Consider the following 19,793-nt stretch of genomic DNA (forward strand, 5'->3'; position numbering starts at 1 on the left):
GCACCCCTGGGAACCAGAAGTGCAGGGAGCTGACAAAGAGATGGGATTGATTTGTTTGTTTGTTTTTGCCATAGCAATGCAGACTTTGAGCAACCCAAAGATCATGTCTTTGATGCTTTTGCTTCTGAAACTTATCCCTATCAAAATGGCTTTGGGTAATGTTTTGTGATTTTTATAGCGTTGTGCATTTTAGGATCATTCTAGGATGTGGGTCGCCTGTCTTTATGGCAGTGGCAGTCAGGGCGATGGCAGTCAGCTTGTATCTTGGCAAAACCTGTTGATGTATGGTGATTATTTGCTATGGCTCCTGACCAAGTCAACTGTGTACCTGGCACCGAGTACTGGGCCTGCAATATGGTTCCTCAGTCTCCCTATCCCACTATCAGGAAGACATCTTGCTTGTCTTTCCAGATTGAGGTAAAGCCAGGCCAGTCAGAGCTGGCAGAAGATGGCTTCAGGGCTCCTAGCAGGCTGCCTGGCTTGTGCACATGTCTCCCTAGTGCTGGGGCCAGCCTGAGGAGGAGTCTGAACTTCAAGTCTTGGGGAGTTGCCTGATGTCCAGGTGACATGGACCATTCCTCAACTACCCCCAAGTCCTGTAGCAGAAACACTGAAAATCAAATTATACATCCAGCCAATTCCACACCTGCTGGAGCCCCAAACTCCTCTGAGGCTTCCTGGCTCCAGTCCCCCTCTTCCCCCCACACAAACTGCCATAGGACAGACTATGCTCAGGCAGGGGGCACACATCTCCTGTCTGCTTATCCTCGAGGATGTCAGGGGGAATCAAGATCCCCTTACCATGGCCGCATCTCACTTTTAGCATACATCAGATGCAGAACACGTCTTGGTCCAGTAAGCTCTACAGACCCATATTCTCCTGTGAGCCATGACACAGATGTTGGGATGTCTCCACAAGAAAGAATGAGGCTCCTGCCTCTGAGGCTTCACCATCCTTGGCTCCCCTAGCCCTAGAGGTGTGGGTTGGACTTCTGTTCATAGAGAAGACCCAAGTCTACCTCACCAAGCACACCTACAGCCTGGAAGGTACCAGACCTCCTAGAGTTCTAGAGTAGAGGTGTGGGGGCGATGGTGAGAGCCAGCACCCACACACTCCCTGAAGGACATCGCCACCTTCACCATATAATAAACAAGAAGCCAAGCAATTTCAGCCTAGGGCTGGGTGGAGCTCTCTTACTCCATGGCCTGGCCTACACTAATGCGCTCTAGGCATGTGGTCCTTCACCTGACCCTTTCTCTCTAGCTGCATGCCCACCTGACTCCTCACTTGCCCAGTGCCCCATCACCTTTGGGGCCTCCCTTGGGCCCCATTTAATCCTGAACTTTTGATACCCCTATGTTGCTTGCTTCACTTTTTTAAAAAACCTTACACAAAAGCTGTTCTTACGGTATTCCTGGTTGACAGGCCCAGGGAAAGGCTTGTGTCCTCTGAGTCCTTGTCATCCCTCAGACCCTGTGTCTGGGTGCAAGTGGGCATGGGATTGAATTCTGGCCCTGACTTGCTGAGCGTGAAGAGTGGCCATGGAGGCTAAGCTCCCGTTTGCTGCTTCACTGAGCAACATCCACAAGGGATGGATCCAGGCAACGGCGTCAGAGACTCCTGGTTAAAACACAGGCCATGTGCCTGTCAGCCTGGCAGACAGAGTTCTTCCTGCCAAGATGGATGCTGCATACCCCAGTATCCTGTCTCAGGTCACTGTACCTAGAGGTGAGGACAGGTTCCAGGGCAGATGGCATATGCTGGACAGCTCTATCTTCTCTCCCAGCATGAGCTGCTCCTAGCCTGAGCTGGTCTCTGCCATGCTGTTCTTGCCTGAACCCCCCTCCCCCCAATCAGAGGTTGGGGGTAGGTACCAGGGCCTTTGGAGTTGGGCCACGGGCTACAACCAAGTTGTGTTGTGCCCTGGGCAACTGTACCTCTGCCCCGGCCCTCCACTAAGAGAAGGGAGGAATGGAACTTCAGTGCCAAGGGGTGACAGTGAAGAATGGTCCCTTGGGTGGTGTAAGGCTGTATGGATGGTGCCCTGTCAGACACAGGCAGTCTCCATGCTGGGCAGCTTTACAGGCTAGGACCTGGTGCTCTAGGACCTGGGCAAGAACAGAACCAGATCTTCTTACTCTCAGGCTGGGTACCAGTGCGTCTCACAGGGGGTATGGGTACTGAGGACAGGGTAGCAGAGAGAAGCCAGAGCCATGGGGGAGGAACACGACATTTATTAAACTCTGATGGGTGTAGATGAACTTTCTGGCAAGTCCTTGTTCTTAGCCATCTTGGAAGACACCTGGAGGGCACAAGTGCCCCCTCCCCGAGATATCCCAGTGAAGTCAGGGTCCCACCCCACCCTCTGGCACTCTACCCTGCTCCTTAGATACACCCCCAAGTCCCTCCTCTTCCAGACACTCCCTGCAGGTTGCAATAAAAGTACCTCTGATCCCTGCATACAACCTAGGGCTTGGAAATGAGTCAGTAGACTGGGTGAGAGAGGAGGGTCTCTGAGAACAAGGGACAGCAGGACATAGGAAGTGCTGTTAAAGCATCAAACCAACTTTTAAACAGACAGTCACATGGATACTGAGGAATAAATCTCTGAAACATCACATTTGGGAATACGTTGAGCAGTAAAGTAAAGAGCTGCATGCCAATGCGTGGAGGGCTACACTAACACGGAGCGCACAGGGCCTGAGTGGGCAGACACGCACTATCATCTGTTTGTAAAGAAAACGCTCTATTCATATCTGCAAGGAAGGACAGGCAGTCTGTACAGTGTGCCAGCTGGTGAGGCTGCGGGCTGGAGCCATCCGATGTGTGCAGTGGAGGACCTTGGGTAGGTTAGAGTGCACCCATCCCGGTGACCTCAGACGTCAGCCTGGAACAGACAAAGGCATGGGAGACATGTTACAGACTTCTGCGATGAGATGGGTGTGAGGCAGTAGGGGGAGGGCAACTCTCCATGTCCAGGGGATGAGCTATTACTTAGTGGCCATGAGCTGCAGGATCCACCAAGACAACAGGGGGAAAGCCTGCCCCATCAGCTCTGTAGCACTTAACCTGGCCCTGTGCCTGTCACTCAATCTTGCTGACAGAGTTTGGATCCTTCCAGGGTAGAGCATTGGGCCAGGGGCTAAGCACCCAGTTGGCTCCAGTGGGGGCTCCAGATTTTTAAGCAGGGGCTTCAGGACTGTCATAGAAGGAGCTGTGACATGCATAGGAACCCTGCGCTGTTTCAGGAGGGTTGCTCATACTGGATTTGGGGCAGGCGAGGCAGGAGCCAGGCATTTCCCTACATCCCTACCCCCAGACTTACTACAAGCCTGCCAAACCCCTTGCCTAAGGCAGACGGGCATAGCCTAAGTACAGGCTGGGAAGAGGGAAATAGGAAAATGGGCACGGCTCTCACCGTAGCTTCCTAGCTCCTTGTTGAACAGTGGTCCATTTCCCTGTGGAGGCTGGTCCCCATCACACCTCTCCCCACATGCCTGAACTTCTACTGTATCAGTCAGGGTGTGGGGCTGCGAGTCATAGCTAGTGAGGGCCCAGCCACTGAGGAATTGCTCACCTAGCGTTGATGAGATACTGGGCAAGGCTGATGTTGGCTGGGGTCCCTGTGATGGTAATCTGGCGCTCTGATGACCCTTCAGTGGCATTGGCGATTTTGATCTGAGCTCCAGACATCTGTCGGATTTCATTGATTTTGGTGCCTTGGCGTCCAATTATGCAGCCTATAAGCTAGAAGGAATGACGGAGGCATCTCTTAGAGAAAAGTCCAGCCTATCCCTTTGGGGGCATCTGTGGAAGCCCTGTGGGGTCACCTCAGGGGATAGGCTAGGCTGGAAACACTGCCTATGAACTCAGCGCTCTGGAAAGAACGCAGGCACTGCAAAGTCCCGAGCCTGGTCCCTAGGACAATGTGAGAGAGGTTCCAGCTCCACTGTTGACAGTCTTACTGCCTCTGCTGAGTGTCTTTCTGGGAAAAGTCCTCACAAGGGACATGGCCATTCTCATAGTGGCTTCCTCTACCTGGTCAGATGTGATTCAGGCTGAGTGGGGGAACCCTGTACCAGCTCTGGCCTAGCTGGGTCAGGGCCTTCTGGTGGTACCCTCACAGGGAGGACGGATGTGCCAGAGAGTAAGCACCACAGACACGTAGGAGCACCTGAGCTTCACTACTGCTGAAATCTATCCTTTGGGGGGACTCAGATGAAGCTGAGGAAAAATCCAAGTGTTTGCATGGTGAGCTCTGTTTAATGGATGCAGAGACCCGGGGCCAGTGAAGCTATCAGGAGTGTGGACCACTTCTAAGGCAGCTTAGGGAGGAGAGGACCCTCCATCCTGGAGGTCAAGATCTTTCCTCTGGCAACAGCTACAGGTGGGTATGTGTCTCTCCCGTCTACCCTGTTCCATGGTGGGGGCATCCTGGACCCCAGAGAAGACTGCAGAGGAGCCAGATGACATCCCTCAACTTTCCTCACCAATGAGTGCTCTGAGGTAGGAAAGGAATACTGGCCAGGCACCTGGCTGGCTGGGCAACATCCTGAGGTCTAGACACAAGCTGCTCTCAAGCACTGAGATGCCAGGAAGAAGGCTGGGCTGGACCTGAGGTACAGGAGGAGAATCTGCTTCCAAACCTGCACGATGGACAACAGGGCACCTGGGTGAGCGGAGGCACCAAGAGACCAGCTCTTGTCCTAAGGGGTATGTGCTCTGCGCTCTGCTTCCCATTATGGCCATCTGCTGATTATCTATATTTCTCACTGAGCTCTGACAACGAGGCTATCTGAACACAGTGAACCTCTCCTCCAGAGCTGTTCAGCATCTTGCCTTCTTATATGTCTCTGGGTCTCACCCGTCTTTATTTCTCAAGTCCTGCCCACTATTCTCTGCTCTGGCTGGGCTCTGCCCATGGCCTACTTCTCATGCCCATGTCAGTCTGACCCTGTGGCAGAGAGGAGGGCTTCCTAACGTGCACACAGCCATGGCTCAACTGACTTGCCTGCCTGTGCTCCGTCCTTCTGGCAGAAAAGCTATGGGGCTCTTCTGTGGTCAAGGCTAGGTGAGGCAGGGTGGCCCCTGGGTGGGAGCATGGCTCCTGCGCTGAGGGACAATGTGTGGCCACATGTCTTTGAAGACCATCATTCAGGAGGGTGCACCATAGGTATGGTCTCTTTCGCTTCTCGTACCCCTCCTGGCAGCTCCAGGATCATCTGGATTCACACTCAGGTTTGGGTGGCACTTGCTACCCTCCCAGCACAGACCCTGCCTGGTTGCTGCCATTTCCTCTCCAACAGGACCTGGAGGAAGCTGACCCTCCCTTCCTGTTTCTGTCTAGATTCATACTCTCTTCTTTACACCCGAAGTGTGTCTCTTGAGTGGTCCTCCCTCCTGGGCTCATACCTCAAAGATCCTAAGCTGTTCTGTGGCCTGTGCCCCACACTTGGAGGGGTTTGGAGCAGGAGAGATGTTGGCTGGCCCTTGAATGTACCAGGATCCCAACACACTGCTGGGCCCTGCTCTTAGAGGTGCTCCTGTGATGACTTAGGCCTATGGCGGGTAGCAGCTCAAAGTGCTCGCCCACGTGGCCTCACTAGGACCCCACTGACATCCAGCCCTAGGCTCATGCTATTCCCACCTATTTGGCTTCACACCACAAATTTCAAAAAGCTGTAGGAACGTGCAGAAACAGGACGGGTTCTGAAACAACGCCTGCCAAGCCCACAAGCACTGCGGCAAGACTGACTGGTCCCCTCCTCTCAGAACCATGGGGGAAGTATTGGTTTCCTTTTCTACTAAGACTCATGACCAGGGAAAGGCCTGAGCCTTCAGGCAGGTGCTCACAGCAGAGCATCGGGGCCTTAAGTGCCCCAGACTGAATGTCCTAGGGCAAGCTCTATAGCATTAGCCATATAGGAATGGTCTCCAGGTCTCCACCTAGGAAAGCCCATGTATCCTGGATAGAACAGATACATCATCTGCAGATGAGGGAGGAGACTGATTCCACTGTGAGCAGGAGATAGATCTAGACCAGTCCCTAGAAAGGGTCAGGATGATCATGTTCTGGTTCCTTCCTTGCGTCCAAGAATGGGAGGCTGCAGGTGTCCCTCCACTGGTCCTTGGAGGCCTTTAGCCTAGTCCCTTCTATAAAGGTCAGGGTGAGCGGAAACCCTCTATGCCATAGATTCTATGGCCTTCCTGTGCAGGGTGAAAAAGGGGAAGCTCTGAGCTGTGAAAGACTTCAGGGTGACAGGACAGGCTAGGTCAGCCAGTGTTCAGCCACTGCATGGCAGCAGAGCAAACAGGTCTGCTGCTCCCCACCAGGCCAGCCCTGGGTGCCCTTTAGTCCATTTCAGGTTAAACAGAAGCTTGTGTCCCAGTGCTGGTAAGGTAGGGTTCACGTTAACAGCCTTTCAAGAAGCCCTGGCTCCATCTGATGGAGCATGTACTGGTGAACCCCTGTGCTGGAGGAACCATCACACAAGGAGTGGGAAGAGGAATGGACAAAGCAGAGATCCTCTACACTTACAAAGCAGGAGTCTCACCCATAAAGATAGCCGCCAAGATGGTCCAACCTCCAATGTTATCAGAGCTAAAGGCTGCACACCAATGCTACCAGGTCACTGGGGCTGATGCCTATGAAGGCTCCTACAGACTAGGGAAACCTGAGGTTGTCAGGTAACAGGACAGATGCTTGGGGCTGGTGGCAGAGCCCCTTCTGGAGGCCATCTGCAGCCAGACGGGTTGGGTGAGGGTAGTGACAGTATTTCCTTGAAGTTCAGGGGCACTATGCAGATGGCTCATGGTTTCTCTCCTGGCCAGTTTACTCTGCTGCCCAACTGTTTGCCATCTACACTCAAGCCTCGGGGTCCCCTTAGACTCTTAACCTCTGAGTTTCCTGAAGTTGGTTCAGATGGAGGGGAGGGGCTGGTCTTCTAAGTCCAAGGTCTGAAGAGAGAAATTAGTAGGTCAAGTGCTTGCCACCCAAGATGAAGTCCTCAGCTTAATCTCCAGCACCCAAGTGTGGTGGCACATGCTTGTAATATCACAAGAGTCAGGTGGACTCCCAGGGTACCGTGGCCAGCCAATCTAACCTAATTGGTGAGCCCCAGGTCCTGGTGAGAGATTGTATCAACACCAAAGGTTAACCTCTGACCTTCATATGGAAACATACAGAAACACACAGACAGACAGACAGACAGACACACATACACACCCAGGGCCTGCTGTGTGAGCATGGGGACCCGTGTTTGGATCCTTGGCACCCACATTAAAAGCCAGGCTTGATGGCCACTGTCTGTATCCCCAGGGGCAGGGATGGAGACATGAGAATCTCTCAAGCTTTCTAGCCAGCCAACTAGCTGAGAGAGAGTGCTCTAGGCTCAGCAAGATCCTATAACATGGAGGAGCAACTGAGACACACAGCCCAGCGTCAACCTCTGGCTTCCACAGATGCCTATATGGGCAAATGTATATGTACACCCATAAAGTCTCTGTACAGACAGGCAGGCAGGCACAGACAGACAGACAGAATCAGACAAAAACAAAGACGGAGGCTGACTAGCTTTAGGGCAGAGAAAGCCTCAATACTAGACAGGTTGAAAAGGAGGTCACCCCTGCATGGCCCACACAGACTGTCCCTTCTGCTATCTTGGCACCCACTCTCAAAGACATGGGCTCTTCTTCTTGGTTCTCCTGGTGTGGAGCCACTGATTCAGAGACTACCACCACCTCTCGAGACCCCTGTTCAGCCTGAGAGGGCTAAGTGTGCTAACAAGCTCTTGAGACCACAGCTGTGGTTGGACAAATTAGGGGATGCTAGAGTAAAGGATTCAGACACCCTGTGACATACAAGCAACTTCTTGTGTCAGAGACTCTCAAACCTCCAGTATGGGTCATATCACTCCAGAGCCTTCCTGGACCACCCTACTCGCAAGGCCCCTAAGCCAGGGTACTGCTGCTGTTGTCAGACTCCCGGCCCAGCTCTGGTGCTGGCTGACTTCTGATTCACCCTGATGTTCCACTTCTTTCTTGTCTGCATCTTTCACGGGAATGGTATCAGTTGAAGGTGGAAAAGAAAGGAGGCAAAAGATGCAACAGTGGGTCCAGCCTTGAGGGTATCACTGGAACTGTGTGTGTAGACAGGCAGGAGCAGGGGGTATACTCACATCATTGGGAATGGTGAGCTCATGAGTGCTGGCCGGTGGGCTGGCATCCAGACCTGGGCACACCAAGGGAACATGATTAGGTTGGAGGAAAAACAGTTTACTGCCACAGCCAGATCGGGTCCATATTTCCTTGGGCCAGCTGAGGTGAAGAACAGCACAGTCTAGGGGCCCAGGCCCTGGTGCTGCCCAGGATAACCCAAACTCCAGAGTTCTAAAAACTCACACCTTGCATATACAGCCTGGCAGGCCCTGAGCTAAAAAGAGGGCAGGCGTCACACCTCAGGGGGTTACAAGGCAGCTGGGCCATAGACCACATTGGTCACATTGACATTGAGTGGTCTCCTCTGTTCAAGAAGACTTGAGGGTGCTGTACCCCACTCCGTTCCACACTGAGACCTTATGTGGGTTCCGCTGCAGGAAGCCACAAGTGGCCAAGCACCCACTGATAATTCTACTTCTGACACAATTCTGTCCAGAGGCCGCAGCCCATGGCTAGGCCCAGCTTCTCATCTTTGCAAGTCTCAACTATGTCACCAGATAACAGGCCACATGCAACTTCTCCCTACCTCAGAAACAGTGACAATACCCCCAAGGGACCGCCACAGTGGAAGGTACACTGGCTGTGCTTCTGGGATGGTGCATGCTTTGTACACAGCAGCCTCATTTCAGCAACAGACAGACAGCTCAGGTCTGCAAGTCCTGAAGCTGGTCCTGTTGCCTTTAGACTCAGCAAAGGTCCCTGCACAGGGCTGCTGGGTCCGGACTCAAGGCTCTATATATTCTCTAGATGGCCAGCTCTACACACACCGCTTCAGAATGCCCCAGAACCCAGGTTGTCCCCTCACTTGGCACTCTTACTTACTGGCCCTGCCTCTGCACTGACCCCATTCAGTACCACATCCAAACAGCCACAAAACCCAGGCTCCTCCCTATGACAATCTTGGGGGGGGTCCCTACTTCTATTTTTTTGTTTTGTTTTTTTTGTTTGTTTGTTTGTTTTCTGAGACAGAATTTTTCTGTATAACCCTGGTTGTCCTGGAACTCACTCTACAGACCAGGCTGGCTTTGAAGTCAGAAATCTGTTTGCCTCTGTCTCTCAACTGGTAGGATTAAAGGCGTGTACCACCACTGCCCTGCAAGCCCCTACTTCTCACTGTGCCCCTTATCTTCCCAACTCCCCTTCCAGCCTTGTTCCTTCCCACTAGCTCCCTGGATAGGCCACCTCCTTAAAGTCTCATCTCACATGGTTATTGGCTCCTGCCAGAGGGTGACCCCCAAGGGCGGATGTCTAGCAGTCGGGCCCAGGCAGAAGTGCTGAATGAACAAACCCATCCATCTCTGCCATTTACAGACTGAAATCTGCAGTTTCCTACCCCTCACCTCCTTTTAATAATAGTTTAAAAATACAATTATTTGGCTATTTTAGGGAATCTACAAACATTACAGACACAGGGACATATAAAATATCACTTGAAAGTACTACTGGAGTACTGGACAGGAGTTCCTGGGGCAGCAGGGGACATCTGTCAGATGTTACATTTGACTGGGCGAAGAACAAGAATCCTTTTGCAGGGACACCAACGTTAAGTGGGTAGTTAAGGGCGTGTCTACTCAGGACAAGGCTTCAGAGCCAGTTGCACTGCCCCATGCAGCTAACTGTTGCCTCAGCACACACCCTTCCTGCCATGTTCACCTGCATATGTACTGTACTCTAGGTTTCTACGGCCATGATCAAGTTGTCACACAAAAGCATGGCGTGACACTCTTTCTGAGGCTGCATCAATGGCCACGTGTACCCACAGTGGCACGAAGGTCTGAAGTGTATGATAATTCCCTCCTAGGACCCAGAAAACACACTTGGCCCCAGTCTATCTCTTTTCCCAAGGCTGTTTGTTCCCTGAGTCACCGCATCACAGACTACATACACATCACCCCGCTGTGTCCTGGGGGATGACATTTAAATGAAAAACAGAAGGTGCAGACACACCCAGCCCAGAGTTAGTGTCTATCTTCTAAGAGTTAGCGCCTATCTCCTTGGAATCCCATCTTTAAGAAGCACATACCATTCTGTGGTCCCCACAGTCATGTTCTCGCTATGCACCCCAACACACTGCACAGCTGGGGAATTAGTGGCAACTCGAGATAGGCCCTCCTCATGTGGGGCACAATGCCTTAGGCTACCCAACTGTGCACAGGGTGGCTCTGTACTTGCTCAGACACACCATTCACTAACAATGGAGCACTTGGCTCCTGGGTGGTCCCCACAGCTCAGTCCACAGCTTACGCCCCCAGAAACTTTCTACTGTCAGCCAAGTTGGGAGCTAGACACTCAGCTGTCATAGGTGTGGGTACCCTTGTCCTCTGTACATGCCCCCTGGCCTGCTCCCCCAGTCCTGTGGTCTGTTTTACCTGACGACTGGCCCATCAGATTTTGAGCTTCTTCGGAGGAGTGTAAAGGCAGCTTTTCTCCTGGAGAGCAAAGAAGAGAGAGGTTTAATGTTTTGCCCTCAAGGAGAGAAGCAAGGTCCCTTCAACTAGGAAAGCTCAAAATATGATTGGTGCATGCACAGCCGACATGCATGGCCAGTGTGTTTTCCACCAGCCATAGGGGTGGCTCTGCTTCAGTGAGGGACATCTGAGGCAGATGCCCGGCCAGGCTGTAGCCAGCCCCTCTGTCTGATTCACCACTGGCCTGAGTGCAGGCTAGCTCTGTCAGTGCTATCCTAGGAGGGGCTGCAGCAGCCAGGCCTGGGGGTCATTTCTGCGGTCAGAATGCTTGATGCAGGAAATGATGTGCTCCAAGCCTGGCCAGGAAAAGCCACCTGGGGATGGACTGTGGGTGACACAGAGCGCTGCTCTGCATGGAAGTCCCTCAAAAGGCAAGAACATGGAAGCCGAGGGGCAGTAAAGTAGCCCACCGCGGGAGGCAGACCGACCCGCCCGGCCTCAGCTGTATGCAGCCCACTGCGTTAACACTGCAAGATTCAGCATCCAGAGCTCTGGCAGCACCTGTGCTACTCACTGAACCGCAGGGAGCTCAGAGAGAAAGAGAGAGAAAGCGAGTCCCCAGGTGAGAAGAGAAGGTCAGAAAAGGGCAGCTGGGTACGTACCGGGGAAAGCGGGGTTGGTCTGTCCGAGGGGAGGAAAGGGGGTTTGCTGCATGGCCAACTGGTGGAGCTTGGTCAACTGCTGGGGGTAGGAGGGACACGAGAGCTAAGAAGGTTATTGTCATCGAGTACAAGTCACACCAAGTTAAAAATGGCAGTCACAGAACTTTTGCACAGAGAGGTTCAGAGGGGCCATGCGGACACATGGCAGACAGTGCAGCAGGACACAAGGACTTGGCCTGGGTGGAACCAATGGGCCTGGCTGCCAGCAGGCAAGAGACTGAGTGAATTGTGCCTTTTCCTTACAGGTCTAGTGAGGAGGGGAGGAGCCAGCAGCCCTGGGGGCGGGGCTCTGAGAGACACAGAACAGGACCAGCAGGGCTCCTGGGAGACCAGCAGATTCAACCTAGCTTCTCTGGTTCTAGCTTCACACCAGGCTTCCCCCACCTCCTGGACTGCCGGCCCCATTTTAAGGCAAGGCAGCCTGGGGGGTAGGGTGGGGAGCAGCTGGCTGGTAGATCTAGAGCCTGCCCTGTCTTGTCTTATATGGGGTCCAGGGCTTAAGTGAGATGTAGAGGACCCCTGAAGAAGCTTTCCATAGAAGTAGCATTGCTGCTGCTCGCTGCTGTCCCACCAGCTACACCTCAGCTCCCACCAGCCACTGAGCTTGTCAAGACAGAGCTTGAATATCTGATTCCATAGTTCATTTTCTCTGAATATAAAGATCAGAGAATAAGAGACTAGGCCTAGCCACACTTTTTGAGCAACAGTGCAGGGTGGGTAGACGCTCTGAACCACACTACCCTTTTGAAAAGCTAGGGCACCGTGCAGAGGATGGTACAAGGGCATCACAGAACAGGGGCCCATCAGACTGCAAGCACACCCACAGGAAAGGTGTTGACCCTTCTTTGCATGTCATCAAGCACAGGCTCTGGAGTCTGGCCTGGGTTCCTGCTGTCTTCACAGTTAGGTGACATAGCTGTCAGGGACTGAGACATTGTTATCAGAGGGCATTATGACTAGGGAGTGGGGTGCTCTGTAGAGATGTTGCCTTTGCTGCTGGTGAGCGCACCTCAAACAGAACGAGGGTCAGATGGACTCAGGGTCAAGCTGCTTGTCTAGATGCCTCCATCAGGGCTTTCCTGCACTCAGCCTCTCGGTGCAAGGCACCCTCAAAGCTTACATTAAAGCCCTGCAAAGACTGGGGATTGGCCCGATGCTGGCCTACAGGATGGCTTCTGGGGTACTTGCTGGCTGGTCAGCTCTCTCCTGCTCCTGTAAGCTGAGTGCCATCTCTGAGACAGAACTCACGAACCTGAGGCTTTAGGGTATTAGCAGATCCAAAAAGCCAGCGTCCTTAGCCTGGCACTGGGCTACTCTACCTTTTTCACATCTGACCTCCTCCCCAGGAAGATGGCAGAAGGACCTGGCTGCATCCTGAGCAGGTCAAATTAGGGGATGTGTGACTTGGGGTCAGACTCTGCTCAAAAGTCCCTTGAAGACATGGTATATGACAGGCCATAGCAGGAACTGATACAGTACCTCTAATCTCTGCTGTGTTGCACCATATAGGTGACTATGCCAGACCAGACAAAGCCTAGTTTTCATATGGCCTACATCTATGTCTGTTCTGACTCTGCATCAATGGGCATACTAAGCCACTAGAGTGGACACACTCGGCAAAGGCAGAAGAGCATGTCCAGAAGACCTTGTCATGTCTGAGGATGTAACAAGCTGTCTTCATCTGCCTGAATCCTCAGACTACGTATGGGGCAATGGTTGGTTTGAGATGGCAGGAGAATGGAATATGGAACAGGGGATATGGGCTAAGTGCCAAGGGAATAAGCCTGATGGATTTAATGTGGACCAAATATGTGGGGTCTCAAGGCCTCAGCAATTTCCTCTGTGACTGACAGCAGTTTGTGGGGTGCTGCCTCTATACCACCTAGGGTGAAGAGTCACCGTGAGCTTTGAAGGGCTTCCAAGCAGCCCATCTGCTCCATGGTATTGTCTCCTGCTGGTCTCACAGGTGATACCCATCTGCCCATGCTGGGCCTCAGAATCTACTCACTAGCAGGGCAGAGGAAAAACAATGAAACCTATGAAGTTGGCTCCACTCATATCAGACTCTGACGTTCAGAAGCCCAGTAGTCCCAGAACTCTAACCTCTTCTCTATTCCAATAGGTTTTCTTCTATTAAAAAAAAATTGCCACACTAGCAAATAAATGCAGTGGTGTCACAGGGGCAGGGCTAGGCCAGTGGATGGGCATGTGCTGAGGTAGTACACAGGAGAGAGGGAGAGCAGTCAGTATTCCCTTCTCGGAATGGCTCTGTTCTCATCAGGCTACTCTACCTCTTTGGAACTCAGTCTCCCCAACGGTTAGAGGATTAAATGCTGAGAGGTCTTCTACTTTTGCTTTTGGTAGTTCTGCCATGTTAAGATTAGTTTTAGGGGACAAGCCAGTGAATAGCAGAGCTGGAGAGATAAGGCTGCCCAAACCTGTAGGAGCCCAGATGAGTCCCAGTTGCCAGACAGAGTTACAGGATTTAGACTTTTCCCTGCTAAGTTTAGGCTTCCTTTGATCTGATTGTTTTTCTAGCCCAGTTCTTTTGTTTGAATTAAGCAGTAAGGTAACCTTTTTTTTTTTTTTTTTTTAATAGGAGCCCACATTTTGACTTCAAAACAAAACCAAAACCCTTGAACATTTAAATTATGGAAAAATGTAAAGTGTGAGACTTGAAAGTTGTACTATATTCTATGTTATGATATTGACATGAGATCTTGGAGACAAGAAAGGAAAGGCTATGGCTTAACAGTGATATTTTTGTACATCAAGTTGACAAGGACTAGTTAGTGCTAATTAGATCTTATTGTCAACTTGACATAACTTGCACTCACTTGGGAAGGGGGAGTCTCAGCTGAGAGACTGTCCAGGTTAGACTGGCCTGTGGTCACATCTGTAAGAGACTGTCTTGATTGATGACTGATGCGTGAGGGTCCTGCCCATTGGGCAGCACCTCCTCTAAGGGATGGGACTGGGCTATATGAGAAAGCTACCTGAACATGAGCCAGAAAGCAGCATTCTTCCATGCTTTCTGCTTCAGTCCCTGCCCTGATTTTCCTTAAAGATGGATTCTGACCTGGAAATGTAAGCAAATAAATCCTTTCCTCCAAAGTAGTGAGGAGAGGGAGAGAGAGAGAGGAGCAAGAGAGGAAGAGGTCATCAAGCAGACAGGAAAGAGACAAGTTGTCACACTGTATGATCTCCTGTGACCCTTTCCACTTGAGGGTGCTTGAGAATGCAAAACATAGACAAGTGCTGGTATGCTTGTAGCTCAGTGACTCATGAGCAAGTGAAGGCAGTGAACCCATCACACGGGCAGATGCACGTCATTGCACTGGGGAAATAGTTGTAGGATCTTCTGCCCAATTTTCAAACACAGTCAGTTGCTGCTGATTCATCACTGCACAGACCTTTCTAATGGTGCTCTTGAGAGATGATGACGCTGTATTGAAGCTCTGAACTCTGGTCTGTGCTTGTGTTTTCCTTATAAACTCCTTCCCTGACCAGAGAACAGATAGACCCTCTCCTGTGTAGTTTTCTTTCTAAACCTGCTTGCCACCTTTCTCCTCTTGTGGAGCTCTTGATACATGAGGATGTTTGCTGTCATGAAGAACAGCCATTGATTACCTCACTGTTGGGCATTCACAGATGGTCCCTTCTCTTGGGAGTATAGTGAATGCTGGTCACGATAGGCTGCATCGCCCTAGTAGCTTTAGACTCTGGACTGTCTAGAGGGCAACAGTCTAGTCAGACTCTCTCAGCTTCTTGGACCCAGATTACACTGTGTCCATTATTGCAACCCTAGAATAAACCTTAGTCTTTAAAAGGGAGTCTTTACAACGAAATCCTTCATCATCCTCCTTGATGATACCTTGTAGATTTTAGACCCATGTTCATTTATATAACATTTAAAACAACACAATTTCCCCCAAAGGCCCTTTGGGGTCTGGCTGTACTTGTAAACCAGCGTGGAAAGACCTGGCACCTTTGCAATGCTCAGTGTTTCTATCCATGAATGTGATGTCTCTTCACTCAGTGCATCTTTTAGTTGGAACTTTCAAAAAAGCCAGGGATTTTATTCGGTTTGCTTTGGCTTGATTTTTGAGGCAGGGTTTCTCTGTCTAGCCTTGGCTTTCCCTGAACTCCCTCTAAGGATCAGGCTGGCCACAAACTCGGGGATCTCTCTGTCTCTGTCTCTGCCTCCTGAGTTCTGAGCAACAAAGACAGGTTTTGTTTTGTTTGTTTTAGATGTAGTCTCACTTTGTAGCCACAGCTGGCCTGGAACTGTGTGGACCAGCCTGGCCTGGAAGTCACAGGGACCTGCCTGCTTCTGGGTCCTAAAAGCAGGGTTTTCAAAGCTTCCCTTCCTCATTAATTTCACACGAGGTTCTCTGTGAGAGGAGAATGGCCTATAATTCTAAATTCTGAAGTCTGCTTCACAGTCGGGTATGTGATCAAACTTTGTGAACCTCCCTGGGAATCCTGCAGTTGTGCCAGGTGTAGCTTATGGCATGGCAATCCTAATTAGGCCCATACATGATCTGTCGCTTACTGTCAGGGAAATATGCTGAGACTCCTGGGAGCTGTTTGTCAAACTCTCCAGGTTTTTTTTTTGTTGTTGTTGGTATTTTCCTAGCATCTCACATTCTACTCTTCAATTGGGGATACTCATGTTTCAGGCACGACTCTTGAAAGAAAATAAATAAAACTTCCCCCCAAAAGTTTTCATAGCCAGTTAGCTTTAGAATACACACACACACACACACACACACACACACACACACACACACACACAATCTTATATATGCTTTTCTCCTTGAATCCCTGGTACTGGGGATTGAACCTGGGCCTTGCATGAACTAAGCAAGCACTCTACCACTCTGCTACATCCTGAATGTATGTGCAATGATAGACTTCTATACAGTTAGCTCTATTATGCTAATCCTACCAGTTGTAAATTAGTAATAATGCTAATTTTGTAGATTTGTGTGTTGGGAGTTGGTTCTAATGCTTTGTTTTAATTTGGCTCCCAAAAGTCACCTTTCCAGACCTGAGGGTCCCCGGCTCCAGCCGGGCTTTGACTGGTAATAAAAAACTGTAGTACAGCCAATGGCTGGGCAGGGAGATGGAGGTGGGACTTCTAGACTGTGCAGGCAAGGGATGGAGGGAGAGAAGGAGAAGGTGAAGGAGTCCATGAAGGGGCAGTAAGGAGAACGTAAAGGCCCACCAACGTGTAAGCTTCCGGAAAATGGCTCTAGGGGCCAATCCCCCAACTGGGTCTGAGGTAGCAGAGATGAAACATGGATTTAGCAAATACTAATTCAAGAATACCAGAGGGGAGTGTGTGGTAGCCACGGGGAGGTTTAGAAGTGCCCAGCCACTGAACTAGCCAAGGCATTTCAAAATGAGCTGGTGTGTGTATGCACACGTGTGTCTTTCACTTGTGAATCCAGAGCTCTTGGCCAGGTACAGTGCTTGAGGGACCCACCAGGAGCCAAAGCGGATTAACTAACTCACCACTACATTTGTGTTTCTCCAATGCCGACTGTTTTCTTTGTTTGCCTTCCAGCCTTCCTCCTGGGATAACTTTTCTTTTCCTGAATGCCATACAGGAGGCTGTTAGCTATGGTCCTGTTGGGTCTAGCTGCTTTTCTACAAATGGCTATACTGAAGTCCTTTTGAGGCTCTTCTCGAGGCAGACTTTTAGGACACTAGCATTTCTGTCACTATGCCACCATCTTTGATTGTCAGGTTCTGATGAGAAGTCAACTATATCTCTGATCCTGTCATGATCTTATTCTCTGTGGGTCTGACTTGACCCTCGATGTTACTGTTTTATTTTGGCATGTCTACAGTGGAATAATTTTGTTTATCCTTTTGGACCTTGTTGGGATAGCTAACTGTGATGGTTAATTTCTCTTACTAATTTCAGAGACTTTCCAGGCTATCCCTCTTGGCATCCCTCTCCATCCTGGTGTCTCCTGGGCTGTAATGGCTGCCCGTAATCAGATCCGCTCTCCACCCTACTTAATGGTACTTCGTAGGCTTTTTAATGGAAATAAGTCATGGCCATAATAATAGGGGCTTCTGAGGTTGTGGGTATGCCTCAAACTCGGGGTGTGCCTCAACCACTGGCTGGCTCAGCAGTGAAGGAAATGAGGGAGAGGAAGAAAAGGCTGGGCTTCAGTCAACAGAAGGCCCATCGAGTACCTGGTTCTGGGGTGAGAACAGAGTCAGAAGGTGTGGCGACAGCTGACAGCCACAGAGTGCTATTAGCTCTCTCCTGTCTCACTATCAGAGGGAAGTGTATCCTCACCCATTCCCACAGGGTTCTAGAGGCAGATACTGAACAGGTAGGAGGGAGGCACCCGAGGGAGCCAGCCGTGCAACACTCTGCAGTGCCTGGCACCACCTGTGTTCACCACGACAGCCTTCTAGCTCAGAAGGTCTGTCACCTCAAATGCCAGGTTAGAGGGCATTGCCAATGTGGCACCCAGGCTATGCCCCTTCTCACGCCTCTACAGTTTTCAAGATGTAATAACTAAAGAATAAACATCTTACCAGGTCCAGAAGTTCTACATCCCCAGAGTCCTTAATGGCTGCTGCAGACACACTGGAATGCCAGCTCTCCCACTGACTTTCAGGGATCCTTGTCAAGGGGACCTCTAAGAGTATCCTCCTCTGGGATGTGAGCGATGGCCCTGAGGTCCATGTCACAGGCTAGTGCAAGGTGAGGTTAGGACACAGGTAGAGTGAGAGCACTGGGCTGGGGAGAGGGGAGATCAGGCTGAGAGAACGGAGCCGTAGTCTGTCAATATCATCAAGCTGCTGACTCACATTTACTTGCTTGCAGTCATCCTTTAAATAACAGGGATGCTAAGTAAGGGGGCGACTTGGAAGCTGAAGATGATCTAAGAGATTCATACACGAGGGTGACTTTGAAGTTCACTGCAGACAGTCCTGACTTAGGATGCTCTTGTTCAGCAACATAAACTGTACTGGGAATTTTGACCCTTTTATGGACTAGGCAGAGATGATCCATAGTCTCTTATGCTGGGTAGCATCAGTGCTTCAGTCCTGAGGGCAAGCCACTGACATTTGGTGCAGCAGTGCCCACCTGGAATGCTAGTATGTTAGGGTAGTTATATTTTTCAACTTAGGATACATTCAACTTATTCTATCTTCATTGGGACCTTGCTCCATGTAAACTGAGACCATCAGTGACGTCCTCCAGAGGAAACAATTGTGTCTTGGTTCAATTTCACTGGTGCCAGGAAAGTGACAGAGACATAAGATTCGAGGGACCAAGCAGTCCACCCCATTGCTCAGCTGTACGCCCAGGCTCTGCCTTCTGTATCACTCCTGTGATGCTCTGCCTTCTGCATCACTCCTGTGTCCCAGGGCACAGTACTGTTTCCCTTTCTTACTTACACCAGGCCTGACTGATGCTTACGGGATGCAAAGGTGCCTAGACACTTTCTGAGGAAGGCTTCAGAGCTGAGAACTGGATACAAAGGGACTCTCTGATGGACACTTTCCAGAGCTACTGCATGGCCATTCTAGAGAAATGGGCACAAAGGTGTGCAGACACCTAAGGCATTTGAGAGAACCAGATGGAAAGGATTATGGGAGCTTCACAAGGCTTCTGAGTACAGAGAATATACCAGACTGTGCTGGGCATGGCCCCTCATAGTTTCTGCAGTTCAGGAGTGTGTCCTGATGCCTTGAGAGCTCAGAAAGCCCTAAAATGTTCAGTAAATCTATGGCACATGGCATGCAGGCATGACAGGAGACAGATGCTGACTACAGATCAGCAGATGGGTGATTTCTAAACAAGAGTCAATCTAAAGCACTGCTTAGCCTGGGGCCAGGAAAAGGTGAGTGTTCTCATTCAGATAAGGAATATTCAGATCTTAGGGATGAATCTCCTGATAGCTCCCATGTCTGACTCCTGGACCTGCATATTCAGGTAAGTAATTAAGTAGCTAAACAATGGCTGTCACTGCCCTGAGATAAACTTCATAATCAATTCATATTTTCTAATAGCTATATTTGTATTCTAAGAAATTTAAGCTTAAAAAAAAAAAACTCTCTCAAGTCCTCGGCTCAGATAAAAGTCACCCTGGCCCTCATTACCCCTGTCACTGAATAGTCATTTTATTCCTCTTTGATGTGGATTATCCAAAGTCTTCAATTTTGTATGTGAAAGAAAGGCCCTTTCAGAAGTTTCACGTTTTGCTCACAAATCACATCATCTTGCTACAGAAAATAGAAAGACTGCCATAGGAAAAGCCATCTCATGACAAATGGCCCAGGTACTAGTTCATTCTGGCTCTTCTAGCAAGACGGCTTAGAACGGGCAGCTTATCAGCAGCATGGACTTGCCACTCCCAAGCATAGAAGCTGGATGTCTGCCATTAAGGTGCTAGAAAGCTTTGTCTG

General features: G+C 50.5%; 1 protein-coding gene across 12 annotated transcripts in view; it reads right to left on the minus strand.

Annotated features, from left to right (window-relative positions):
* Positions 1-2,151: 2,151 nt before the first annotated feature.
* The window catches only part of Pcbp3 (poly(rC) binding protein 3), a 196,329-nt gene continuing 178,687 nt past the window's right edge, over positions 2,152-19,793 (minus strand). For 3 of the 12 annotated variants that reach the window (XM_029482482.1, XM_029482483.1, XM_029482484.1), the window contains 5 exons: positions 11,289-11,367; positions 10,588-10,647; positions 8,179-8,231; positions 3,579-3,748; positions 2,153-2,888 (listed from right to left, as the gene is read on the minus strand). In XM_029482482.1, coding sequence (XP_029338342.1) covers positions 2,852-2,888; positions 3,579-3,748; positions 8,179-8,231; positions 10,588-10,647; positions 11,289-11,367 — 399 coding nt within the window. In that variant the 3' untranslated portion in view covers positions 2,153-2,851. Of the gene's footprint in view, positions 2,889-3,577; positions 3,749-8,178; positions 8,232-10,587; positions 10,648-11,288; positions 11,368-19,793 lie in introns of those variants that run through there. The other 9 variants (XM_029482485.1, XM_021174920.2, XM_021174922.1 and 6 more) reach the window with 9 other exon arrangements.

This window comes from Mus caroli, chromosome 10 (assembly GCF_900094665.2).
Source record: "Mus caroli chromosome 10, CAROLI_EIJ_v1.1, whole genome shotgun sequence".
NCBI lineage: Eukaryota > Metazoa > Chordata > Mammalia > Rodentia > Muridae > Mus > Mus caroli.